The sequence below is a fragment of the Neolamprologus brichardi genome, chromosome 18, assembly GCF_056152115.1.
Source record: "Neolamprologus brichardi isolate AB-2024 chromosome 18, ASM5615211v1, whole genome shotgun sequence".
Taxonomy (NCBI): Eukaryota; Metazoa; Chordata; class Actinopteri; order Cichliformes; family Cichlidae; genus Neolamprologus; species Neolamprologus brichardi.
This window is the reverse complement of record NC_142121.1, coordinates 17,876,908-17,902,994: the sequence shown is the minus strand read 5'-3', so window position 1 is coordinate 17,902,994 and position 26,087 is coordinate 17,876,908. Positions and strand designations below refer to the sequence as shown.

At 41.3% G+C, this 26,087-nt stretch overlaps 4 protein-coding genes across 8 annotated transcripts; 1 reads left to right on the top strand and 3 right to left on the bottom strand.

Moving 5' to 3' along the window:
• Positions 1 to 850: 850 nt before the first annotated feature.
• On the bottom strand, positions 851 to 6,909 carry mcoln3a (mucolipin TRP cation channel 3a). Its single transcript, XM_087831516.1, has 13 exons — positions 6,805 to 6,909; positions 6,148 to 6,379; positions 5,885 to 6,052; positions 5,632 to 5,785; positions 5,320 to 5,401; positions 5,148 to 5,244; positions 4,941 to 5,040; positions 3,268 to 3,380; positions 2,277 to 2,426; positions 2,014 to 2,115; positions 1,789 to 1,911; positions 1,469 to 1,675; positions 851 to 1,352 (listed from the first exon to the last, which is right to left on the bottom strand). Exons 2-13 carry the CDS (start codon positions 6,352 to 6,354, stop codon positions 1,215 to 1,217), a joined length of 1,641 nt encoding a protein of 546 aa, XP_087687642.1. The 5' UTR covers positions 6,355 to 6,379; positions 6,805 to 6,909; the 3' UTR covers positions 851 to 1,214.
• Positions 6,910 to 7,173: 264 nt separating this feature from the next.
• On the bottom strand, positions 7,174 to 9,648 carry bcl10 (BCL10 immune signaling adaptor). 2 transcript variants are annotated; one of them, XM_087831517.1, is made up of 3 exons: positions 9,178 to 9,648; positions 8,468 to 8,756; positions 7,174 to 8,340 (listed from the first exon to the last, which is right to left on the bottom strand). In XM_087831517.1, exons 1-3 carry the CDS (start codon positions 9,226 to 9,228, stop codon positions 7,934 to 7,936), a joined length of 747 nt encoding a protein of 248 aa, XP_087687643.1. In that variant the 5' UTR covers positions 9,229 to 9,648; the 3' UTR covers positions 7,174 to 7,933. The 2 variants fall into 2 exon arrangements, with proteins under 2 accessions (XP_087687643.1, XP_087687644.1); XM_087831518.1 differs by having other exon boundaries at positions 7,174 to 8,337.
• A 4,684-nt stretch (positions 9,649 to 14,332) lies between these two features.
• LOC102786468 (CCN family member 1-like) lies at positions 14,333 to 16,490 on the top strand. Of its 2 annotated transcripts, XM_006792135.3 has the most exons (5): positions 14,333 to 14,575; positions 14,665 to 14,869; positions 14,960 to 15,307; positions 15,412 to 15,608; positions 15,708 to 16,490. In XM_006792135.3, the coding sequence occupies exons 1-5, from the start codon at positions 14,534 to 14,536 to the stop codon at positions 16,008 to 16,010; spliced, it is 1,095 nt and encodes a 364-aa protein (XP_006792198.2). In that variant the 5' UTR covers positions 14,333 to 14,533; the 3' UTR covers positions 16,011 to 16,490. The 2 variants fall into 2 exon arrangements, with proteins under 2 accessions (XP_006792198.2, XP_035764307.2); XM_035908414.2 differs by having other exon boundaries at positions 14,665 to 15,307.
• LOC102785601 (outer dense fiber protein 2-like) lies at positions 14,466 to 26,077 on the bottom strand. Of its 3 annotated transcripts, none has more exons than XM_006792134.3 (18): positions 26,001 to 26,077; positions 24,943 to 25,114; positions 24,722 to 24,845; positions 24,452 to 24,583; positions 24,285 to 24,359; positions 23,420 to 23,491; positions 23,226 to 23,342; positions 22,943 to 23,128; positions 22,747 to 22,856; positions 22,519 to 22,654; positions 22,254 to 22,364; positions 21,377 to 21,481; positions 20,913 to 21,071; positions 20,401 to 20,501; positions 20,125 to 20,287; positions 19,723 to 19,848; positions 19,607 to 19,624; positions 14,466 to 14,610 (listed from the first exon to the last, which is right to left on the bottom strand). In XM_006792134.3, the coding sequence occupies exons 2-18, from the start codon at positions 25,104 to 25,106 to the stop codon at positions 14,521 to 14,523; spliced, it is 1,989 nt and encodes a 662-aa protein (XP_006792197.2). In that variant the 5' UTR covers positions 25,107 to 25,114; positions 26,001 to 26,077; the 3' UTR covers positions 14,466 to 14,520. The 3 variants fall into 3 exon arrangements, with proteins under 3 accessions (XP_006792197.2, XP_006792194.2, XP_035764306.2); XM_006792131.2 differs by having other exon boundaries at positions 14,525 to 14,610; positions 19,455 to 19,624; XM_035908413.2 differs by lacking the exon at positions 20,913 to 21,071 and having other exon boundaries at positions 14,525 to 14,610; positions 19,455 to 19,624.
• Between the last annotated feature and the right edge of the window lie 10 nt (positions 26,078 to 26,087).

Here is a 26,087-nt window from a genome sequence, read left to right as displayed (position 1 = left end):
GTTAATGTCATCAGAGAAGCTTATTAGGTTATGTACAGGGGTTAAATCATCAGTGGAACAAGGTAGGCACATCAGTATCATTTGCATAAGAATGATAGGATATATTATTATTCTCTATGGTAATACCAAGCAGGAGCATGTAAAGGTTAAAGAGTAATGGGCCAAGGACAGACCCTTGTAGAACTCCTGATTGAATGTTCATTTATGCAGATCTAAATCAAATATTTGAAACAAAAAAAAAACAACTCTAGCCTTTAGGTACAATACAATGAGACCCAATCAAGAATCGGAACCTGTTAAATCAACTGGATCATAAAGTCTTTGAGTTGAAATGTCCTGATCATCAGTGTTGAAAGCAGCAGTGAGATCAAACAGAGCTAAGATCTGCTGATCTTAAGGTCACTGATGACTTTAAAAGAGCTGCTTCTGTGCTATGATTGGTTCAGAGACATCATTGGTACATGTCATAAGTGCTGTGAGGTAAAATTAATTCAGCTGAAACAAATGTTTTATTTTCAGATATTTTGCTGACCATGTTTGTGAGAAAAAAGTCAGATTAAATTTAAAATAGGTGCCACTGTTATGGCTAAAGGTGCGCTGAAATATATCCAGAAGGGACATGACGGATCCTAAGAAGCTCTCAGTACTGAAATTCAAGCTTTATTATCCAAATAAGGTGCTCAATTTGACATTTTGTGCAAAAGAAAAAATACAAGCATAGCAAAAATACACAAAGTAATTTATACAGGTCATAGGATATGCTTCTGTATTGCTGACAAAAAAAACCTGTGCTCAGCACAAAATAAAGAGATGAAAAGCAATTACGTTTCAGGAAATTCACTTTCACTTTACTTTGCATTTAAGTTGTGAAGTTTATTTGAGAGTTGCATCTTTTAGCATGGTTTCCTCACAGTGAGAAGGTTCTGGGTTTGTACCCCCTGTTGGACTTTGCATGTTCTCCCTGTGTGGATTTCCTCCAAGTGCTCCAGTTTACAGCATGTCCTTAACATAGGAACTTTGCTAATTTACTAGTTCTAAAAAAGTCAAAACTCAAGTAAAAGTACATCTGTTTAAGTTGGAAGATATTCCATCACTATCACCCAATAGTGTTAACAAAGGCTCTATACAGACTCTCAGGACCCTGTGGGGCATTTTGCAGTCACATGAGGGCAACTCGTTGCTCACACTTGGCAAAAAGATGACACTACACCCTGTTATCCAAAGCAACCACTTGAAAACATGCAGCAGGTCGACTCGTCAGTAATCTGGTATCGTCCAGACTCAGGCTGATCTATGCACTCTGCAATGAAGGCCTGAAGCTGGGACACTGGCTCCTTGTCTTTCTGATGATGCTGAAAAAAGAACCATTATAAGAATAAATACATAAATAAATAAATAAAATATGCTCATATTCAACTGTAAATTACATCCCTGCAAGATATCAAATATCAAGGTGGCTCGGACTGACCTTGATGGTTTCGTACGTGTCAGTGATGAGAGCAATGAACAGACTGAGCACCATGTAGATGAAGATAGAGATGAAGGAATAGAGGTAGAGTCTGCTGAAGAGCCACACCATGTAGGTTTTGTCTCTCATCCTCAGAAAGGTGGAAAACATATCATCACCATTGAGGAGAGAGAAGAGGCACTCTGTCACTTTAGCCAGTGTTCTGAACTGTAAAACAATGTTTAAATAACGATTAACATTCTGACATCATGTTTCTGGAAATCATGTCGGAACAGATCACCCTAATGTTTGTGCTGTAATATGAATTAAAGTGTTTATACTTTGTCGTGGTAAGGTCCAAGGACGATCCAGCCACAGAAACAGTACCCGAGGTAGATTATGGCTGCACAGACGCAGAATCGAAACACATTGGGCAATGCCGCCCTCAAGGTTAAGATTAAGATCTAAAACAAAAAGAAGAAGAAAAAAATGCCAGTCCCTCTGGAAATGCATTTGCTCTTTTTGTATAAAGTAATTTTTGTTAGGCACTGTTAGGAAAGTCTTACATTGTACTTCTTGAAGAAACTCAGGTAACGAATCACACCAACCCAGACAAGCATCGTGGCTGTTCCCAGCAAGATACTGCAGACGTCATAGTTTGTTAAGAACTGCAAAAGAAAAAAAATACTACTGATAAATTTGATAATTCTGCAACCCTTTACATCAGAATCAGAATCGTGTTTATTGGCCAAGTATATGTGTTTTTACATACTGATTTCAGACCATTTAGAAAATATTCACTGATTTCTAAAAGAAAAAAAGAAAAAACCTTTGTTTGTATTCCAATTTTCAGCACTGATCCAGTGATGGTCATTATGTCACTGACAATAATGAGGATGTACCAGCCATTCACAAACTCCATGCGGTCTGACCAGGACACAGTTTTATTGTAGTAGGCACTGAAAAATATGCTGAACTCCTACATATGAGAAATTTATCAAACAAACAGACTGTCAAACAAGTCAGCTAATGAGATGTTACTACAGGCAGTAGTAACAGGCACATTTTAACATGCTTAGTCTATTAGCTAATACTATAAAGCAATACTGTGCAAAAATCTTGAGTCACCCGACTATGTTTTTGGGTCTACACATATTGGCAGTCTGTTAAAACATGTCACACATCAATTGTTCCCATTTCATAAGTTGAATTTACAAAAAATGACAAAGATAACGGGCATAAAATATATTTTTGCAATAACAAGGTGATTTCTAAAGAGCTATTATGCCATAATTTGGAATATCTCTTTATGGTGTGCAGTGTATCCTTAAAAAAATCTGAGGAAACGGGAAAAGAAAAGAAGTGGCATGCCTAAAAACTATCTAGAGCTGAAGAACAATATCTGAAAGTGCATCTAGCCTCATCAGAAACAGTCTTAGGTTGAAGCATGGCTATCAAGAGTTATGCCAAATTACAGAAGGACTGGACTGAAAATAAGTGGTAGTGTCAAATCATCTTGATAGACAGAAGAATAAAGGTGGTCATGCCAACATGTTTGCATGTTTCCATAAATCTCTGCACCTATGTCCCATTTTCCCAGCAAAATATAAAGAAATGAAAGGTGGCTCAAGAGTTTTTCACAAAATTATATGTGCTCTTCTTAAAAACGACATCATGTTACCAGTATGTAAAGCTCCTCACCAAAAGTATAGAGAACATTACTTGATTGACCTCATCAACTATAATTATGGCCTGCCTTGGGTGCTGTTTAGTGTCTTAACTGAGCCAGATGCTAAAAGTATTTGTGTGGTGATACTTACAAACTGGAGCTGGATGCCATGGACGACAGATCGTAGGCAGAGGATGAGAGAGGCGAAACAGGCGAGGATGACCACAGAATCAAACGACAACAGGAGATAATCGTTCTTCCCAGCTAGAATATTTGAGGTCAGGTGTTAATATTTTGGGGCTCTGTGTCTATAAAACTGAGACATAACCTTTGTCATTTCTTGGATCATGCAGGTACAGTTGCAATCAAAAGATTACGTACACTCAATATGGGCATGAATGTCATAGTAATTTGGGGTTTTTAGTGATTTGATTGAACTGTTTGTTTTCCAGGGTGGAGCGATTGTACAGCGTACGACATTGGATTTACATTGGATTTTCTCAAATCCACATAGGGTCAAAGTTAGACATAGCAGCTCAAACATGTATATACACCCCCACTAATATTTGTTTAAATGTCCTTCAGTGAGTTGCACCTCAAATAAATGCTTTTGTTAGCCATCAACAAGCTTCTCGTGTAATTCTGGCTGGATATGCGACCATATTTGCAGAATTGGTAGGGTTCATTTGAATTGGTTGGTTTCATGACATGGGCTCAGCTTTCAAACATAGTCCAAAAATTTCTAATGAGAAATGAAATTATCATCTATATTATCCATTCCAAAACCAGTTTGATGTGTTTGTCCTTTTGAAACACCTAACTGTGCCCAAGTTTCAACCATCTACCTGTCGATTTGAGGCGACGTTGAAGAATTTGGATGTGCTTCTCCATCATTATAATTATTCTACCCATTTTGTACAATGTACCAGTACCAGTGGCAGGAAAAACAGTTGGTACACTGTTCTTGGGTTTGAAAGCTTCACCTTTATTCCTCTAAACTTACCCCTCACCACTGTGGCCAAATAAGTCAGTCTATCTGGTCTGAACATCTGAAACTTTTCTCCAGAATGCATTTGGGTTTTCTTAAATGTGTTGATTTGGGAACAGTAGCTTCTTTCTTGGTCAACACCCTCTCAGTACATACTGATGTAAAACTCACATCACTCTGGACAGTGACTCTGGTGTCCCAGCAGTTTCCAGTTCATAGTAGGCTTGAGTGGTTCATGAACATCCTAACAATTATCCATTAACAGTTATATGTGGGTGACAGTTTTGGGTCTTCCTCCAGACCATGGCAAAGTGGTGACATGTTAAATAACTTTACTAACATACTGCTGTTTGAACTAATGATCCTGGAATCTGCACTTGTTTAGAAATGGCTCCAACACAGCTTCATAACCTGTGTAAATCTACAATTCCTTGGACTTTTCCATTGGTCTGAGTATTGGTCAGTCCAATGAGGGCTGTCAAACCAATCCTTTTTATGCTCCAGCTTTAGTCAGCCATAGTCACAAACATGAAGTTAACAGACTTGCTGAGTTGAAAGACATTGTAGAACTTTCTGCACTTTTTATTATACTTTTGACCTAATCCAAAAAAAACCCCTTTTGTATCCAATTTCCTTTTTTAATCATTCGACACTGGAAAAAGAACACCTCAAAGAAATCATTAAAAGCACAAAATGACCATGACATTCATGCCTATGAGTCTGAACACAGCTGTATTATGAAAAGTAGAAAAGTGTTACTGTGCCCCCTGCTGGCGTTTGACTAACACTAACAAATATTTTGCTTCCTGGTGTCTCTCAGTACTATTTCTACTCACATGTGCCTTCCACGTTCCAGTCACTGCATTCATAAATTCTAACATCATTTTCAATATCAACCTTTATCTTTCCGCTGTGTGCACGATTGTCAAAAACGATCTGTGTAAAAACAAAGGATGGTTCGTCACTGAGCTTGTAAAATCTCCTAAAATATTATAGAAAATATATCTTTGAGATTGTGCCACTTTTCAGATAGTGTCACCAACCACTATGTGGAAGTCATAACAGTCTGGTAGCTCGTGGTGCCGCACAGTCTGCAGATTGATGCTTTTCAGAGTTAGGTAGATGTTCACAGATAGCAGCCTGGACACACAAACATATATTAGCAGCCAACACTCTTATCATTGGACATGAAACCAATATTTTTAGTTTAGCCACCTTCTGAAATCCAAAGAGAAGTTGGGATGCGTTGCCAGAGTGTTGTTGCTCAATGATTGCATAGGATGTATGGAAATACAATCTGTGGTGGAGAAAATGTGTTCAGAAGTTATTTCAGTTTGTATTATTTAGCAGAGGAACGATGAAGCACGAATCCCTGTGAAGAGTAGAACAAGCTTCCTCTTTTCACGTCACAAGCGCACAGTGTGATTATTTTCCATTCTTGCCATGAATCAGCTTCAATAAATATATCTTGCACGGAATATTAAGCATTGACCTAAACAGTGTTGCAGCTACTTTATGTTTTTGTACCTTTATCAATATGCGGATCAATATCAAAGGTGTCGTTTTCAGGATCGATGGTGCCGTTTCTATAAAACACTTGACACAAAGTCAGAGGAGTGTAGTCGCCATTAATGAGCTCATATGCAAGATTACCTACAGTCAGGTTTTGGAGATTGGTATACTGAAAAAACAGACAAAGAGAAAACAGAAAACATCTTTTAATGGTGTGAAATTAGAATTAAATAGAAGATGCCACGTGATTAAACAAAGGTTTCAGTACCCTGTTGATAATGTAGTGAATGTGCTCATTCACATCTCTTTTGGTATAAAGGGAAAGGCTTCCGTGCCGGTGATCCTTGTATCCTTTGAGAAACAGATTCCTGAATGTCATCAAATTTTCATCCTTGAAAGTCACCATCATTTCATTACTCAGTCCAAAAGACACCAACTGTTTGGAAACAGGGGGAGAAAGAAAGTGTCACAGGTAAAAAAAACAAGTAGCTCCCGACCTCTGTACACATTCACACGTAACTAAAGGATTACCTGGATAGTAGTGATTGCAATTTTTAATATTTGTATCGTCAGTTTCCATGGTTTCCGACCCCTGGCTCTGTACTTCTCGCAGGGATTCATGAAGAAGTATTTGAGCCTCCGTCGGAAATCCTCCACCGTCTTTGTATCTAAGCTGCAGCAGCCGTTTCGCTGACTCTCCTCTGACCTGGCAGCCAAAAGCTGCTTGGAGTCCTCCATTAGGCTGAAGGCAGCTTTGTGACACCTGCATCAGAAATGTTTAATAGATAAAGAAAGCATCTGGCCATTCCAGTCATCCTGATCTAACTGGTTCTCCAGCCTGTGTACACTGCTACTATTCTCTTCTTTATAGTTTAATTGTTATACTTCAATACATACTAATTATGCAACACTGAGCCACAACACACTACAAAACCACAGCTGTGTGGTTAGCACACACTGACCCATTTTAGCTCATAGGGCTTCCTGCAACAGGGAGCATCAGTACCAGAGAAATGTACAGATTTGAGAGGTGTGTGAAAACAATTACTACACATATTTTTGCTTAATAAAAAAAAGGTAGCTGCTTATATTGGATGTTATTATATAATTATATATATTTTAAAATCAGATGCTAACTACATGTGTTAAACTTCACTCTACATATAATTATGATAATAAATTAAATACCTGTTAGCGTTCGCCGAGCACCAGCGACCCAAAGTTCACCCAGTCTAACACTCAGGGCTTCTCAGCGGTGTGTGAAAAACCAGGTGATACAGTCAGCACTGCAGCCGTCACCACAATGACTGTCATTCCTCTGCGCCACTTGTAGCTTTTCCAGTTTTTTCCAGAAGTAAAAAAAAAAGCACGTCTGCGCACCCAGAAGCTGACGACACATTTAGACGTTGGAGGCCTGTCACTAACTTCATTTTGACCTCGACAGATGATGCCCTATTTTAACAATTATCGGCACTCTAACATTTTGATTTTTCATAATCACTGCAGGAAATCAACCACACAATGAAAAAAGGAAAAAAGAAACACAAGCCCAGTTCATATGTGAACAACTTTTAGTTTTATTATTACATGACCAGTGAATAAAGAAAGAAATAGGATGTCACTGAAACTATGTTTACTAATTCAAGACTATTGTAGTGACAAAAACATGAAGCAAATTCTTGATGACTTAATGCACACACATGAAAACAAACAACAGAAAAACATGAGCTGGAGTTCTGCTCCAAGACTGGCTCTTTATACGCACACACATGGATATATATGCTCAAGTAGTCGTTCAAGTGTGTACAACATAGAAACTGCATTCGGCCTTTACAGCTCATCAGAAAAATCACACCTCCTGTCACAGAAGGGGAGTAGGAGAGGTTAGAGAAGGTGAGTCACATTTTCTTCACTCCTGACACATCACGCTGGAAATCTAACCGCGTTAGAAATGCATCTGATGCACGCGCAGATTTCCTCTTTCTTCTTTGATGGCACCGTTGTCTCATTTTAGTCATATTTTCCATTTTAAACTAGGCAATCTCCATACCCTAGGGTTTGGTTTGGTAACAAATTGGCACCATTTGAAAAACAAAAAAAACAATCTTTAAAAGTTATCCCAGCCTAGCTGATGAGAAAATGCCCCCATTTTCATTCTAAAAGTTAGCTAATATAGTGGTAGTATACAGTATATGCCCATGTGCAGCAATTTCTCACCAACTGCCTCATTGAAGGCACGAATATCACTGAAAAAGAGAGAGTGAGTGTTGTGGTTGTCTTTTTAACCGGTTGAGAACTGTCTTATTGAGATATGCTCCTAAAAGATGCTCCTAGTTGAAGTTGGCGTGAGGGAGCGCGACCGGAGGGGCTGGAAGTTTGGATCGCCTCCACTGCTAGTGCACCCCGGCGCTCCAGCATCTATGCTGGAGGGGGACTCGACCATTACCTCGTCCGGCAGAGGAGGCGCCCCGGGGTCTCCGGGCTTCGGGAGGCTGGATGAAGTCGTGGAAGGCGTGGCGATGCTGGCGCAAGCCACGGAGGAGTCTCCAGCTTTTTGCGAAGACAGCAGATCGAGTGAGGTGCCCACATCTGAGTTGGAAGGGCTTTTCTCACTGTCCGGGTGAAAGAGCAAGGTGGAATTGTTTGAAAATGTTGACGGGAGGTCGCTGGTTGAGGTTGGAGTGCTGAAAGTGGAGTCAGATGAGGAACTGGAAGCTCCTGCTGCTGAGTAATAGAAGAGGGGGGAAAATAGGGGAACAGTTGTAAGGCATAAAGAACAAACGCATTAAGCACTTTTTTGCATTACACACACACACACACACACAACTATTTTAGAAATTGACGTATTAACCTCTGAGGGACTCGATCTTCTCATTTTTGGCCTTCTGCACCTCGTCTGTGATTTTAGTGATGATAAAATTTTGCGAGCGCATCTCCCGGATCGACTCGATCAAGGCATCCAGGCCGCGGGGGTTCTCAGCCAGTATGTCCAGCAGCACGGCCGTCCTCTTGGTCTGCGTAGTCCTGCAGCTGATCTCTTCTGCGTCATCTCGCGTCAGGATCCTGCGAGAGCGCAGATAGTCCAGGTGGCGATCTGCTCTGATTTTATCGCAGAGGTAGTGCCGCAATCTGGTCAGCACCTGGAGAGCCACAGGAAGTCATGGAGGGCAGATGAAAAGAGGGCAAAGTGAGGTGTCAACGAACAAGAAACACACAGTCCAGGGTTCACCCCCCCCCCCCCCCCCCCCCCACCTTCCCCCAAATCAAAGACTACAGCAGGCCTGGATCTGCTCTCTCTGTGGCACATACAAAGTAAGCTGGGTGTCCAGATGTGCCCTAAACGTCCATCTTATTGTCCTGCTGTTAAATCCTACAGAAAGTGGAAATGGTGAGGGCACAAAGAGGGTGTGGTGGGGGCATTTCCTCCTTTTAATAGGCCTATAGCGCTAAGCAAAGCATAAATATATATTTAGCAGTAAATCTGTTTCCACATGGCTCCCCTTATCAGATTGATCTGGCATCTGTTAGGAAGCCAGAGCGTGCCTGAAGTATAATACTCACGTCTTTCTTTATCTCTGCCATTTCATCTTCAGTGAGGTGAGGAGCATCCATCCCTCTCCCCCGCAAAGTGAAAATCCAGGTGGTAACGACTGAAGATTATTTTAATAATCTCGTCGTGGTGGATTAAAACACAACAGCGAATAAATTATAGAAGTTAAATAAGCTGACACCTTATTATTAATCGATAAAAGGTGGTCTATCGACTATCCATTCAACTTTTTTTGTTTCAACAACGGAAAAAAAATCCCCGGACTTCCTGATTGTGTCGAGGCTTAACTACGTCAACACACGGCAGAGACGTCGGTTTCACACTCAGCGCTGGTTTAAACCGGTAACGGTGAATAAAAAAAGTCCACGTTCACCTCAAGAGAGTTCTCCTGTTTTACCAGAACAACTCCAAACTGAGCATTTTTCTTCGCTTTGAGTTCTGATGTGCGACTTCTTGCGCTTCTGCACTTCCGACCATGGCCACGCGCGCTTCTCGATAGCTCCATTAGGTGGCGCTGTTGGACCTTCTCGCATACAAACACCACGTTTGGCAGGTTTAGTTTAGTCTGACAGCATTCATTCAAAGAAAAGTAAGTGTTACACTTGCCTAAATAAACCCAGTAAACTATAGGCCAGTGGTGTCAAACATGTGGTCCAGGGCACAGAAGTGGCCCTCTTAAAGGCTCCCATGGACAGCTGCAGTGAAGTTAGTGGGGATGAAAACGTCTATAGTTTAAAGTATTATTAGATCTACACTAGTTGTTTGAATCAGAAAGATTTAAAATAAATCACTATGGCCAGGTGTCCTCCCACTGTGATCTGTAAACTTTAGTGTAAGGATAATATTGATGAATGTGGAAAAACTGAGACATAGTTTTGCAGTTATTTTTCTTTTGTGATCTCAAGGTTGCTTATTAAATAAGAAAAGAAAAATAATGGGAAATGTTACCACTTGTAATCTGGCACGGTTTTCAAGAAGCAGGAGGGATATGAGCTTTTTACTTTACTAGTTTACTCTAGTTTACTCTTTGTGGGCAATTAACTAAGCTGAGTTTGGAACCCTTCTGTACTGTGTGGCTACTGCACAAGATATTTCTCTAATCTACAAAGTAACTTAAGTACAGAGCGACTCTCAGTTAATTTCAATTTCAATTTATCATTTTTTCTGAATTTTTGTTGCTGATTTATTGTAATGACGCAAATCTGAGGTGAAACGTAGGCTTTTTTAATGTGATGCAGGGCTTTTCAGTTGCTTCGCAAAAACGTCTATGCTTTACAATCTGTTTGCATGTTTTGTATGTGGAGCCACTGCAAAGTAGCTGTCGCCATCAGATAAATTTTCCTTGTGAAAAACAGCGTAGAAGTTAAATAGTGTTAGAAAATTCAAGCGCCTTAAACTTGAGTAAATTAAACGTTTGAGGTTTGCCTGCCAGTTTCTTATGTGCACCTAAGACGTAAGACATCCGAACATTAGATTGTTCTCTTCTAGTCTGTAGTTTAAACTGTTAATATTTAGTCTAAGTTCCTCCGTAGAAGCTGGATGAACAGAGCCTTGGAAAAAAGCTCAGAATGCAACAAAGATAAGCTCAACAGCACCACAAACTAAACTATCTGAAACAGCGTCTGCAAAATAATTATAATAAGATTATTACTACTACACAAACAACTAAGGGTTTAATAAGTTATTTGGCTGTGGTGGAGCTGATTTTATGTAAACTGTTGGTTTGCTGGTCTTGTTTGGAAAATCTGCACAGTAACTCGGAGAATTAGAGTTGGACATCAAGTAAGTATATTTCTGTTACTGTCAGTCATGCAGCTGGACACATTTTAAAGTGTAGTACTGAGCTTTGAAATGCGATGATCACAATGTAAATTTTCAGCAGGCAGAGGCTGTATCATAGATTAGGTCACAGAACAGTTTATATACGAATAAAGCTGAAGGGTCATAGCATTAAAATCATCAGCAGTTCAGAGAGAACACCGGGTCAAAGTTCACATATACAAAGTGAATTGCTGCGCGGTAGAAGTGATCTGACACTCTGGTAAACATGAAGTCTATTACAGAATGGCTGAACGCAGACAGATTTTCACTTCCCCCTAATCGCAGTATAGCACAAAGAGAGGACGGGCACTGCCTGAGGAGATGGTTATCAGGCTTGTTTTGTCATGCTCTGCAGTGTAGTACTGTATGTGCTGTGTGAAAACACCATCAGCAAGCAGAAATGTATATGAACTGTAAATCAGATCGCAGGACTCATGCAGCGATAATGATTTAAAGCCCCTCACAGCTGTCTGGCTGCTGTTTCATCGCAGCAGGAGAATGTCAGATGTTAAACAAAAATGTGGAATGAGCGTTAACAGAAACAGACAATGCGTGCCCACTTGTCCTCGCCACAATTCCCTTCATTCATGCTGGACAGCAGAGCTCAGCAGCCTGGAAATAACCAGCTGTGCGTTTCAAATGAACCCAGTGTGCTGACTCCAGAGTGCCCTTCGTGCAGAGCCAGACACAAAAGAAAAGAAGGCATTTATAGAAATGATGTCACCGACGGGACTTTCATTCATATCAGCACAAAACCCACTCTCACGTAACAGCCAAGACACCACCGTGACCTCGCATCCACTGTGGTTTTACAATATGCGTAAGTGAGGAGGTATTTGTGCTTTTCAGTCGAAGTACCATGCAAAATTACTTCTTTTATAGCTTTTTTTTCATACAGCCTATTATAACCTGCCCACCCACCTTACTCATTCGAGTGTATTCCATTAAGTATCAGGGATATGTAATTTTAACAGGGCGCTGCAGAGTACTGTGCAATGCACGTCCACCCATGGCTTGTATCAAGTATCTGGATAAAAGGTCTCTCCAGCACAATAACTTTCAAGTAATTACATGTCGCTCTCATTAAGTGAATTGCAAGATATGAGAAAATGCACGCTTTATATACGCCTCTTTGCAAGAGGCGTATATAAAGCCCTCTTTAGTTTCACATCTGTCTGCTCTTGTAACCAGGTTTGAGACCCACTGGGTTCATATTCATTAAGCATCTCAGATATATATTTAGGGCTGTTTGTTTGAAATCTGTACCTTACTGGAAGTCAAGGCAGGGAGCTGAGAATCAGAGCCGTCTAACGGTCTTTTTAGTAAGGACAATAAAAAGAGCATCGCATTAGGCAGCCCTGCGAGACATAAAGACATGAATAAGCTTCTCTGGATCTTGTAAAATGTAGTAAGAAGCTCAGGATGTTCCTTGAATTTGAATCATCTTTCATTGAACTTTCTAATACGATTTTCTTCACATTTTCTTATTTATAATTTGTCTACTTTTAGTCTACTGATTTTATGCCCGTGGGTCAGTGTCTTATTTTATCGATTGTTGTTTTTGCACATGATGTGAAAATTTGAGGTAGAGCGGAGGTTTCACTTACAGTGATCAGTTCAGCTTGTGATACGGCGTGGCACTTTTTAATTTATTATTTCTTTTTGAAATATAAACTTTCAGCGGCTTCCAGAAACAGTCATATCTAAAGTATCGTTCTGCTTTCTATATGCACTGAGTTGCTGCCATATTAGATATTCAGCATCACTGATATCTGCTCGAAAAAGTGATGACTACTCCTTTAAGCCAGGGACGTCAAACTCATTTGAACTCATCGAGGAGCAGATACAGCCAACTTTGATCTTACATGGGCCAGTCTTAGTGTAAAGAAGCTTAGTTTCCCATTAGAAAAGACCAGTTACTTTGGTGTAGCGTGAATGACCATGGCTGAAGTCTTTACCTGCAAAAATGAAGCTTATGAAAACACAGTTAAAAGTCCAAGATTCATGCCTTCCTTCATTTTTATCTAAAGCTGTCCAGTGGGCTGGACTGGAGTCTCCGTGAGGCCAATTTTGGCCCCTGGGCCTAGTGTTTGACACCCTGGCTTTCAAACTGTTGGGGTAACAGTGTTTTAGGATGTTAAGAAAGAGGAAAGATTCAATTTCTCACTTGTTTTATTTCACATTCATTTTCTGAACTGTGGGAAGAGGACATGCAATTTGCCCTCCACATCCACCTCTGTTCTTCTTACCTAACATGTTTGTGCAGATTCTTGATATTATAATTTTGGAAGGAAATTTCCACACCAAGCCACAACAGTCACACACCAAGCTCCCGCTTGTTCGCTCTTCATCTGCCGGAGCTGGCGCTGACTCAGACCGGCCTTTGTAACCTTAGTTAGATAAGACGGCGGCTGTGCCAATCTGCTCTGCTCAGCCTGTTATTCTCACAGGTTATAATGAAAGGAAAGGTATTCTCTCCCTTATAAATGCCTTCGTTCTTTGATGTGGATGGAAGAAGATGCTTTTTACCCTGGCATCTATTTCAAAGAAACCTGCAATGCTCATCCTGAGAGGAATTTTGCTTCAGGCATTGCTTGGGTTTTCTTTTTATTCTTGTTTTTTTTTGTCTAGCATCTCATTCTGACTGCTGTTATTTAGACTAAACAGAGGATTACCAAGTTTCAAACATTTCCAGGAGGCTCTTGTCTCTCATTATGAAATCTTGAAGTTAAACTCAATTCCATCCACACGCCCTTACAGGGTGACTGAAGGGAAATTTAACCTGTAACACTAGCAAGGCTGGAAAATACAAACATTATTCGCAGACAACGTGCAACAGTCTAAACAGAGCTTCAGCTCAGGGAGAAATTCAGTCAGTCATAGAAATATGTGGCTTTCCTTCAATATTTATGTCAGAACTTGCAGTGGCCTGGTGTCAAATCCCTTAAGGAGCCATGTTCACATGCATTTCAGCTGCCAGGCATACATACATATATGGTCCAGCACCAGCTGGTAAATTCTTGGTTAGGAGCAAAAGAGCTCCTTCATAACAGTGATATAGACTGAATAGTGCAATCATTGTGTCACAAAACAGAATAAAATCAGTTCCCAGCACTGCAATCAAAGAATTATCCATGCCATTGTTTTGCATGTTACATAAGGTTTTATTTCTGGAGAATCTTAATGGTCGAAAAGTCAAAAATATCTGCTTTCTTTGGAAATGAGAAAGCATTACACAGTAAAACCGGAGAGAAAGCCCTGGCAGAGTGGAAGCTGCACAGGGTGGTTCTTGGCACAGCGAGTGTGAGAGGAGGGAGGGAGAAACTTCTGCTTGGCTTATGGGAGGACGTGTGGAGAAGCATTCCTCTCATACTTTCGGGACACCTCTTCAGTCTACGTCAGATCTGCTTGAAGTGGATAAAAGGGGATGGGGACTCTCAAAGAGGGAGAACAAACTGCCGTCATCCCGCTGCCAGGTCTGCTGAGTGATATTAAGGAGGCTGGCTTTTCTTTTTCACTCAGGAGAGATTGCTTCAGCTGGAGAAGATGTGGAAGGTCTTTGTCGTCGAGATCGTCTGCTTTACGCTGGTGAGGAAAAGGTGTCTCATGCCTGCTGTTGTATTCTGTGGGTGAAAGAAATGTTGATTACAAAGGTGGGATGTTTGGTCTAACCTCAGGTGTCAGCCTCGTGCCCGAAGGACTGCCAGTGTCCCCTTGAAGTCCCAACATGTGCAGACAGCGTCAGCCTCGTGCTGGACAGCTGTGGATGCTGTAAGGTTTGTGCCCGGCAGCTCTTTGAAGACTGCAGCAAGACACAGCCATGCGATGCCGCGAAGGGACTGGAGTGCAACTTCGGAGGGTCGGATAAGGGAGTCTGTCGAGGTACGCTGACTTCATTTCCCTTTTCTGTTTTTTCAACTGTCACCTTTTCCCTTTTCATCACATCAGCCTTTCCCTGCTTCTGTTTAACAGCCAAATTAAACGGGAGAACATGCGAGTACAACAGCAAGATTTATCAGAATGGGGAAACCTTCCATCCTAACTGCAAACACCAGTGCACTTGCATCGACGGTGCAGTCGGATGTGTCTCCCTCTGCCCACGTGAATTCTCGCTGCCCTTGTTGGGCTGTGCCAAATTAAGACGGGTCAAGGTACCGGGAGGGTGCTGCGAACAACTAGTCTGCTCTGAGGAAACAGAGGCACAGAGCGCTATGATAAAAAAGCACAGAAGAAAGTTCAGCAAAGTCAAAACCACTGAAGACGACCTCTCCAAAAAGAACGAGTTCACCTCTGTGTGGGGAGAATCAAAGTCTCTGCCTGGTGAGCAGTCTTGATATTTATTGCATTTAAGTCTTGCTTGCTTTTATCTATTATTTTATCCCACCTTTAACTTAAAAAATATCTGCTTAAAAACATCTGCACAGCTTTCAGGAGTCATTCAGTGGACCACATGTTTGCCCGAGGAGTCCAGTGCATGCCTCAAACCACAGCCTGGTCACCCTGCTCCAAATCCTGCGGCTCTGGTGTGTCCACGAGGCTGACCAACCGCAACAAACAGTGCAAACTGGTGAAAGAAACTCGGATCTGTGAAATCCGTCCCTGCAAACAGTTGACCTCGAAGGTACACCATATGCTGATGAACATATACAGTGATTATTTCATTAGAGGTTGAGAACCCATCCATGTTAAGACTAAAGCCTAGATACATTCTCTCTTGCAGAAAGGTCAAAAATGCAGTCACAGAGGAAAAGCGAGCCACCCAGTTCACCTGTTATACGCAGGTTGTCGTAGCCTGAAAAAGTTGCAGCGCAGGTACTGTGGATCCTGCTCAGACGGACAATGCTGCAGGCCACACAGGACCCGGACAATGCCTCTCCATTTTCGGTGCAAAAACGGAGAGACCTTCAGGAGGATGGTGATGACGATCGAATCGTGCAAGTGTAATCTCGACTGCTCCAACAACGCTAAAAAGACACCTGAGCTCTACAGACCTCTCGATGACAACCACAAACTGAAAATTTAACCGAAAGACTTGATTTAAGCGCAAGAAGACTTCTGCTTCATATTATTGGAGCCTTGTGGTTTGCTTCTTTGTGAAGCTGCTTTTAAATGGTGAATGCTGCATTTTTTAAAAATGTTTTTCCTGCTTATTCTTTGTACGTACTTAATAATATTTAAGCCTCTAATGACAAAACATGTTAAATCGCAGTGTGGAAAGTTATGGCAGCTGCTAAATGTGTCGTCACGCGGTAGCTGTTTCTTTTGATTCACTGCACTTGTGTTATTTAAAGGGATTTATGTTTCATACTTTCTTTCTTTTTTTTTCATTTTACTGCAAAGTTAATGTTAAGCATGGAAAACTGTACTTTTGGTTTACTGTCCTGGTCTCTGTAATTGGTTGTCAATGCAAAACGGAAATATGATTGAAGCCTGGACACACAGACTGTTAATTTCATGGTTAGCAGATTATAATCTCCAATAAATTCAAGGAAAACCAATTCAGTTCCCCACTATCTTACTTAAGAGTTTGTCTTGAGAAAAACTGGAAATTCTCAGGGGGTCTTTGCTGCAATGATTTTCAGTCTCTTTAGCATCTGGCTGACCTACTTCTGAGAGGACCTACATGTCACTGAATAGTTTTGGGAATGTCTGTAATGTAAACTTCTCAGCAGTTTGCCTGGTGCTGCACAGATGCTGGGCACAAGTTGCAGATTTTTGCTTTCTGGCAGTGGTATAGGCTTACACTGATAATCTAAACCCTCCACTGCGATTTACGATACGCAGAATAGAAGGCAAATGTGACTGAAATATGACTGTGAATTGCACGGCCGTGGCCGTTGTTGCTCTCGTGTCCTTAACTCTTCAGTATTTCTGTCAAAGGCGGGCTCTGCTGTGCCATCACTTGGCTCTGTCACAATCACTCTGTCTTTGCTGCTGATTAGAGAGATGCTGGTGCTGTCCAGCATTCAGTAGATGCACCTGGTTAAGGTCTCATTGAAGACTGCTGTTTGTGATTCACACACTAAGATGTGTTCTGCTGATTCGGTTTTAAGGCTATGAGCAGATAATAAGGAGCAGTGATGATGTTTTTGAGGTGCTTGTGTATGCCTGGGGTTGTGCACACATCAGCCGTTTCTTTTGTTTAGCTACATTAGGGAAAAGGGTGTTGCTGCTCTGCTCTTTGTTTTGGGCAGGGAGCTATTTTCTTTTGAACTTTAATAATCTCTTGAACTCTATAAATCTCCTGTCTGTTTTTTAAATTTTCTTTGATTTGCCAACCCCTATTTATGCATGCAGTTTGCCTCTTTTGTAATTCATAAATCTTGCGTTTGGCTGTCTGGTTGAATGGCACTTTCCATCACCCCTGAACTGAGCTGGGACATAACTACTAACCCAACCAACAGGTTTACGCAGAGCTGCAAGGGTTTATGCGTCAGAGAAGCCTCTGTTCGTTAGCGATAATTGGCTCTGCAGCATCAAAACCCTCAAGAAAAAACAGACGAATGGGCTATCGAAGTTGTTGAGCCTAACGAGCACATAAGCACAGGGTGTTCCCATCTCGGCGGTGAAATGCCGAAAGTCAGATGTAAGCAGAAAGCAACAGAAAAAAGCAAATTCCCAAAGTGATCGACAGAATTACGTAAACAGGCAAGACCACAGGAGCAAAGGAAAAAAACAGAAGTACTGACGCACGCAGCCATGAAATCGTTCCATCCCCTGAAGGAGAGCACAATAGAGCTTTGTCTCTGAGAACTTGAGAGGAGGCCTGCTCACTCGAGGGAATACGTCCGATGCAGGAACACATCAGTCTTTCAGAGGTCTGGACTCACAGTAGTTTATTACCATAGATACAGCAGGGAAGCACAAGCAACAGTGAGAGCACAAAAAGAAATAAACACAGTACATTTATGGCTCAGTTTTTCGGTAAATCTCGGTAAGTCACACTGCAGCTGATACCGGAGCTCTTGTGTTTGCCTCCAGGCCAGATTAATATAGATTTTTATTAGACAAACCAACAACAGAGATAGAAGTGGGTAGTTACATTTGCAACCTAAAGGTATGGACTTCACAGCTAATGGCTACACATAATTATTCTCAATCCAGCTGAGAATCCTAATACATAACACAACCAGTGCACACCACACCTTTGCTATGTCCACTACCAACAAACAAACACATGCCTGTTTCCAGCACCGGGAGGATGACAGGGAAATTAAAAGTTTCGATGTAAAGACGCTGAATTTTGAATCAGCTTCACTAGTCAGAGCAGAAGATTTATCATGGGTGATGGGCAAAGTCACAGCTGGAAATATGGATTCATTCTATCACAGGTAAACACAGCTGGGACAAAATGTGACCAAACAAAAAGTCATTTGCAATTAAAATTAGATTTTTTTTTTTTTTGTGAATCCAAAAGTTTTGCTTTCTGCTGAACTGACGATGGGAATGACGGCGTGGAAGCTTCCACGGTTATCAGCGTTATAAGATCGAGCCCGTGGAGAAGATGGAGCAGAAATTTGTTTCTAAATGTATGAACTGCTTATTGCGTATTGATAGCAAGAATGTTATATTTGAATTGGGATTCATATTATTCTGACAGCCTTTAGGGGCTAATTTATAATTTTGCCAATTATCTGATATCACAACCCTGACAGAATGTGCAAGTTTAAGTGAAGAGGCCATAGTGTTACACGAGGGTGGCACTTATTTCAGGTACTACACACAGTGTGCTACGTCTTTAATATGGCAGAGTGTAGATAGCCATTACTGGCAGCTGGGAAACCCTTCCACCAGTGATGCACAATTCATAAATTCACATTTTAATCACACATGTATCTGACTTACAATCAAACATTATTTGAGTGCAGTGCCTGCTGCTTTACTTGCACATGTAATTTATCATCGCACACGTGCACTGTTTGAATGCATTATAAAGACACAAAGGTTACTGAAAAGGATGTAAGCACCAATAAAATGTTTCGTTTTCAAGCACCACTTGCATTGGCCAACAACTGCTGTCATAATTTCGTTGGTGTTCAGATGCAGACTGTGGAAAAAAGTTGTTCAGCTGTAGCCACTTGCATAAGACAGATCAAGTACATACTGCATTGTGCCTAAAATAACCTGACTGCTAGTCCTTCTAGCAATTTCATTTTACCCTGCTGGAAAGTCCTTTTGTTTTGTTTTTTATAAATGAATCTATTAAAATTTATAAAATAATAGAAATTGAAAAGAGGTTTCCTACAGTCCAGTGTAGTCTTTGCTATCTTACATTCACACTTGAAATGTGTAATATTTACGCAACAGTACTATTAGGTGTTACTCAACTCAGAGTTTGGCCAATCTTATGTAACAGTTATGCAACAAGCTCCTTGTCATAAGGACAGAATAGCACCAAAACATCATAGTTCAAGATGTACAAACATCTGAAAACATTACTGTATAAAAACGGATTTAAAATGCAAACCTCCATCATTTCAGAAAATAAGATGTTGATGTTTGCAGTCCTTCATCAAACATGGCCTTATAAGACTTTTTGAGGAAATCGACATAATTCTGAATGCTTCGCTTGTGGCTCTCTGATTGGTCCAGGCTAAGCTGCAGGTCCTTCAGACGTACCTCATACTGCTTCTCTGCCTGCAGATTGAGAGACACACAGACAGATAATACAGCTCAGCGCTGCCTTCCAAGAAATGTTCAGTCTAATGTGAGCGCATCTTCTCTATGGCCCTTACGTTGAGCTTGCTCTGGCGAAGAAGCCTCAGCTCGCTTTCCCTTCTGCTCTTCTCGGCTCCCAGCTCCAGGATTTTGGTTTGAAGAGCCTCTTCCCTGGAAACAGCCTCTTCTTTCACCTTAGTGACCTACACGGGGTGAAAATGTGAAATATCATTATGTGATGCGCCATTTTCTGCACGACAAAACTCTCTTTGACACCAAGCTGGAGTAACACAAGTTGTTTTATACAGATACATGCATATCTAGCTTTGCCTGTTTACTATGTATCTTAAGCTGGATTACTTACGGCATGGCTTCAAACAAATCTCGACTGAACTGTTAGGTTGTAATGTCTTACTTGATGATCTGAGTGAAGGACAGGTGTTGAACTGTTGGACAGCACTCCAACATCTAACCCGTACCTGTTGTCTGACGTCCGCTAAAGCTGTCTCCAGCTGTCGGCTGACGGCCTGACACTCTGATGAGCGCTGATCCAGCTGCCGGTTGCTGTAGCTGAGAGCTTCCTCCTGAGCCGCGAGCCTCCGTACCAGCTCCAGGTTCTCTTGCTGCAGTTTGTCTGTCTCTCTATACACACACACACACACACACACACACACACACACACACACACACACACAGAGTAAGCATCAATTTCTATACTGATAATATGAGCAGGCTTTTGATATTTGGGGTCTTACTTTTGGATAGAAATCAGTTTTTCTTGTAATTGTAAGTTGGCCTCATGAATGGACGCCCTCATCTCTGCAGATGATCTCAGCAGTTTGCTTTGACTCTCCATCTGCGTGTGCAAAACATAAAATTCAGAGTTGCCTCCACGGGCTACAAGTAAATCGTGCAGAAAACGTTTAATCACACCACGTGCACAAACGCTACTTTAAAACAACAACTACCTCCACGATCTGCTGAACATTTATCAGCCTCAAATCGAGCAGATTCGGGATAAAAACTCAGTATTTCTGACGGAAACACGTGGTCGTCTGGTTCTACCAGAGATCACACTGGGGAGCACAAAAGACTCGCTAGTGGGCTCAACCTAAACATTGCACAGCAATCACAAACATCGAAACTCACAGCAATATTAGAAACCACAATGCACCAGCGGTCACCTGAGGCTATACTGCCACCCAGTGGTCAAAAAATAGGAAAATAACTGCATTTTACATTGACCACAGCAGCTGGCTTTGCACACCTTAACCTGCAGTTGCCTATTGGACTCTGACTTTTCTGAGCACTTCCTCTCCAAGCGCTGCAGGTTTTCCTGGCACTCAAAGAGACTCTGCTCAGCTGCATTCAGTAACTCGGGGTAAACGTTCAGTTCCTCCACGCGCCCCTGCAGCTCCTGCCTCACCTGGGCTCCAGAGGAGGAACGGCACAAAAAACAAAGAGTTGGGTTTCGGGAAATGAAACACAGTAATATGCTTTAAAACTCAGCACACCTCTCCAAGAGATGCTCACGGATGTACATGATTCATTCAGCTGTGGTTATGCAGCTGAAAAAAGAAAACTAAGTGCACAATGACTGTCCATTAAACAGCAGGTGAAACAGAGCTGGGCAGACTTGTAATGGGCTGTTAGAATGAGTTTTTAGCGTAACAGAAACTGTGCACATAACGTAAATAAAATAAGGCAAATTAAAGAGAAGGGCGGTGGTACCTTCTCAACTTCTGCCTCTTTTCCATCTCGTGTCTTCTCTGTTTCTCTTAAAAGATTTGTATATTTTATCTTTAGATCATGGAGCTCAGCTTGAAGTTGTGCAACCTGGAGGGGAAAAAAAATACAGAACATTAAAATGAAACCTGCTGTGGCCTTCCCTGTCATTAAAAACTAGTGTCATTCATTCAGTGGCTTCTACAGACTACATTCTGTATCTGTAAATAATAGGTTTGTTGTAATCCTGTTTGGAAACTACTTTATCCTAACTGCGTCAGGAAAAAAAAGACCTTCAAACATGAAAAGATATAAAAATACTAATAAAAAAAACAAGAACTGAAAGATTAATATTTGAAATTAATAGATGAGAAGTAGAAGGTTTGAAAGTTTTAAGAACATAAAACACTCTTTGTTGTGTGTTGGTGTTTATTCAGAAATGATCTTTAAGAGGATCAAATATGATGAAAGAGTGCCTTTTTTTCGACATTGCACATTTTTTGATGTTTGTTGACTCCAGAGTAAAGTAGTGGGTCTATAAAAATAACAGTCATTTACAAACATGATTAAAAGTTTCCCTGCACACACGTAGCAGAGAACAAGGGATGGTCTATGTCTGGTTTGTCACTGCTGGAAAAAAAAAAACTATGATACATTTGATTTTTGAGGTTCTGCCTGCACAAAAAAAGGAAGAGGGCAGCAAACCAGATGCTCAATTCCTTGCTGTGAATTTACAGGACAGTCACCTGTACTAATCTTGCGTGCATCGGACATCTCACAGGCACAGCGTTGCGGAGCTGACCCACTGTCACTGGGTGATGTCTGGAATATTTCAGGGCTGGAGCACACGAGAAAGTAAAAGGTTTTAAATCAAAATACCAACCTGATAACGGCACTGTTCAGCTTGGTGCTTCTTCTCCTGTGAGACGATCTTCTCCTCTACGAGGGCAGACTCGCACTCAGCGAGCTGCTGCTCCAGCTGAGCTACAGATTCCTGGGATAGCAGAGAAATTCAAACAGTTTTAGTAAAATAAGGTCCTCCTAACTCCTAAATATGGAAACCGGACTTCAAACTTCTTGCAACATGTCTGTGCTTTTTGCCTTTCACAGTAATGACTCTCACATACAAGCTGTTCAGTAACTTGTACCTTGAGTGTTGCATTATTTATGCCGAGTTCTCCGTTGTCTGAGCTGAGTTTTTCGAGCCTTTGCATCAGAGTTTCATTTGCTGCAGTTAGCTCGTCCTTCTCCTTCTGCACTCTCATTGTCAAGTCTGCAATTTGGCTTTAATGGAAACAGACACTTACAGTTAATGCATCATCTGAATATTGATGTACTCAGAAATGAGAAATGGCTGGGAAGGAGAACCAACCAACCTTTTCAATAAGTCTATATGAGCAACGAGTTTGTCTTTCTCATCTGTCGTCTGCTCCTTCTGTCGTCTCCTCGAGTCTCTCTCTGAATGGGCTTTGGCCAGCTGAGCATCCTGTTTGCCAAACAAGACAAACAAAGTCCAAACGGGATCCTCAACTGCTTCTGAAGCCAAAATAATGAACCAATTTGACCTCGTACCTTTTCCCTCAGCTGTGCGTAGCATTTCTCAATAGCAGCTTCAAATCTCTCCGCTCTCAGTTTCTGAGCTCGGGTGGCTTTCTTCAGAGATTCTTTGTCCTGTGCTGCCTTTGCAGACAGAGAGGTGATAGACCCCTTCAGATCATCAATCTCCAGCTTCTGCTCGGTTATGAGTCTCTCCAGAGCCTGCAAAGACCATGAACCCACAAGTGTGCAGTTTTAATTTATACATTAATAAAGCAGTTTAGTCTACAGCACAGCCAGCTGATAAAGGTGTCTGTACCCGTAATTGTACAGTAAGGCGATTGTTTTCAGCTTCCTTGTTGCGTAGCTGTCCCTGTAGGTGAGCACGTGTTGCCTCTGCTGACTTGGTCATGTGAACTGCACTCTTTACGTTCTCCTGTTGAAGCCAGCGTGAACATATAATTTCATGGGCAATGACTTAATTCATCTGCAAATAATCTCTGCTGTACTTACCTGCTCTTTTCTCCGCAGATCTATCAGCTCCCTGACCTTCTGTTCACTCTCACTCAAATCTTTCTTTAAATTCTGTGAGAAAAACATGGAAACCAATGCATATTATCACATCACCATATCTTCACTTTAGGGGTTGCTTTGTGCATTAAAATTGCTTTTGTAAAGTTAACACCTTTAGAGTTTGTCATGTGACATCAGAACCAATGTGGCTGTGCTCTCACTAGTTTAATCACCAAAGGCTGCCCCTTTGCCCCAGCCCCTTCCTCCAGCTCATCTGGGGGAACACCAGGCATTCTCAGGCTGAAAGATATAATCTCCAGCGTGTCAAGGGTCCACTGTAGGGCCTTCTCCTGGAAGGACATGCCCGAAACACCTCACTGAGGAGGCATCCAGATACCCAAACCACTTCAACTGGCTCCTTTGATATTAAGGAGTAGTGGCTCTACTCTGAACACCTCCCAAATGCCCAAGCTCCTCAGCCTATTTATAAAGGAGAGCCCAACCATGCCTGGAGAAAGCCCATTTCGGCTGTTTTTATCTGTGATCTCTTTCTTTCAGTCACTTCCTAGAGCTGAGTCACACTCAAAGGTAATAAATCATTTGAGCTGATACTGAAAACTACATTTTTACTTCTGTTCCCCAGAAAAATGTAATCAGTGAGGGAATCTATAAAGAATTTGATCACAGGCGGAGACAATGGAATTTGAATAAATGAAATATTATTAATAATCCATCTATCTAACCACTATAACTTATCCTTTATCACTTTGTTTCACTGACTAAATCTTCACAAGCTAATCACAAAGCTTAATTCCCTTACACTTCCCTCTTTTGTGCCAATGCATAGGTGTAATAAAACACTCACCTCATTTTCACTCTCAGCCTGCATGATCTTCTTCAGCAGCGTGTCAATCTGCTGGTCTGCATCAATTCGATTTGCCTTTGCGGAATTATTTAAAGCGAGGACATAAATAAACACATTTTCAGACTAAATACAGTTGACTTATACGGTGTAGTAGCAGTTTAACAAACCTCCACCTCTTGGAGCTGTTTCAGTTTCTGTCGCACTGACTTATTAATTTGTCTAAAGTCCTCTAGCTTTTCCAGCAGAAGCCCACGCTGTCTTGCAATTCGGCGTTTATCTTTGGCAAACTGTCTTGAATCCTTAATTGACATTAAAAAAAATTAAAGAAAGAAAATTAGAGAAAATGCAGGACAGCAGTTGCAAAAACATATGTCTAATTTAGGAAACCCTTTGGCTTTACACAAAGCTAGCTTTATCCAAAATTGCTGCAGACCTACAGCATACTCATCGTCCATGGCGTCTTTAAACGACACTAGCTGGATTGCTGCAGAATTGGCAGCTGCTTCTGCATCCATTAGCATTTTCAGGAAAGGATTCTTTTTATTGCCAAAATCTCTGAGACTAAAATAAAAAGGAAAGCAAGAAAACACTTTGAATCAGTAAAGTTGTGGTAGCTGGCAAGTGCATATTCAAATGCATCATCCTTGTAGGACCTCACCAGCTGATCTCACACTCTGGGGTTCCTGTATGGAGACTGCTGCGTGCCCTGGTCCTACCAACAGGCTCATGACTACTGTCTAGGTCGCCACGACTCAGAGTGAAATCCTCCCTGGTACCGCTGAAACCAAGGGGGGGACTTCGAAGGTCATCCTCTGGAGACATGCCTCTTACTGTCAACAGATGTGCATATAATATGTTCAAATGACATGCGCAAATATACTATGCGCAAAACCCGCCTATGCATGGGAAATACAGAGTTACACAGGCAAACCTCCGAGTGGCATCCCTGGGTGAAACCAAGGAAAGGGTGTAGTCCTTCATATGACTACTGGACTGTGGGGTCACAATATTATGTGTGACAATTTCTTTAGCATCTATGATCTGGGGCAATACCTTCTCAGGAGGAAACTTACCATGGTGGACAAAATAAAATAAAATAAAATAAAATACTTTACTTTACTATAACGTTACTATAGTTAATAATATTAAAATAATAATAATAATCAGAATAAATGTATTTTAGACATCTTGTTGTAATACTTCTCAGTAATAGTTAGGTAATAGAACCACAACCTTTTATTTCTTTATAAAATTCTCTTAAGGTTCAGTTTATCGGGGGGGGGGGGGGGGGGGGGTTAGAATGAAAAGAAGCGATATAATGTAATTGATCATTTTAATTCATAAAAAAGCCTAACAATGTAACCCATAGGTTAAAAACAAACTGGATGATAAACCGCTGTTTTGAAGGTATTTTCTGGCTTATTTAGAACACTGGTCAAAGGCGACCCTTCAACATAAGAGATAGTTACAGACAGCTAACACAAGAGGAAGGTTAAAAGTAAGTCCTGCTTGGACATGAGAAAGCCAGTCGCCAAGGAAGCTACTTCTTAGCAACAGACAAGGTTAAGTGGCTGTTAAGCTTTAAGGAACTCTAAGCGTAGCAAGCACTTTAGTAATTATACCAAGTAAATCGTCATTCAAGTCTAGCGTGTTTAATAACGCCTAAACCAAGTAACCACTTACAAAAGCATGCCTGAAAATTTAAACAACACTTACTCCTTCGCCTTGTACCTCTTGTAAATAACGCTCCTCCACTCTGGGGAGTCGCCTCTTGGAAAGTCTCACTCGATTGGTTAGATGTGA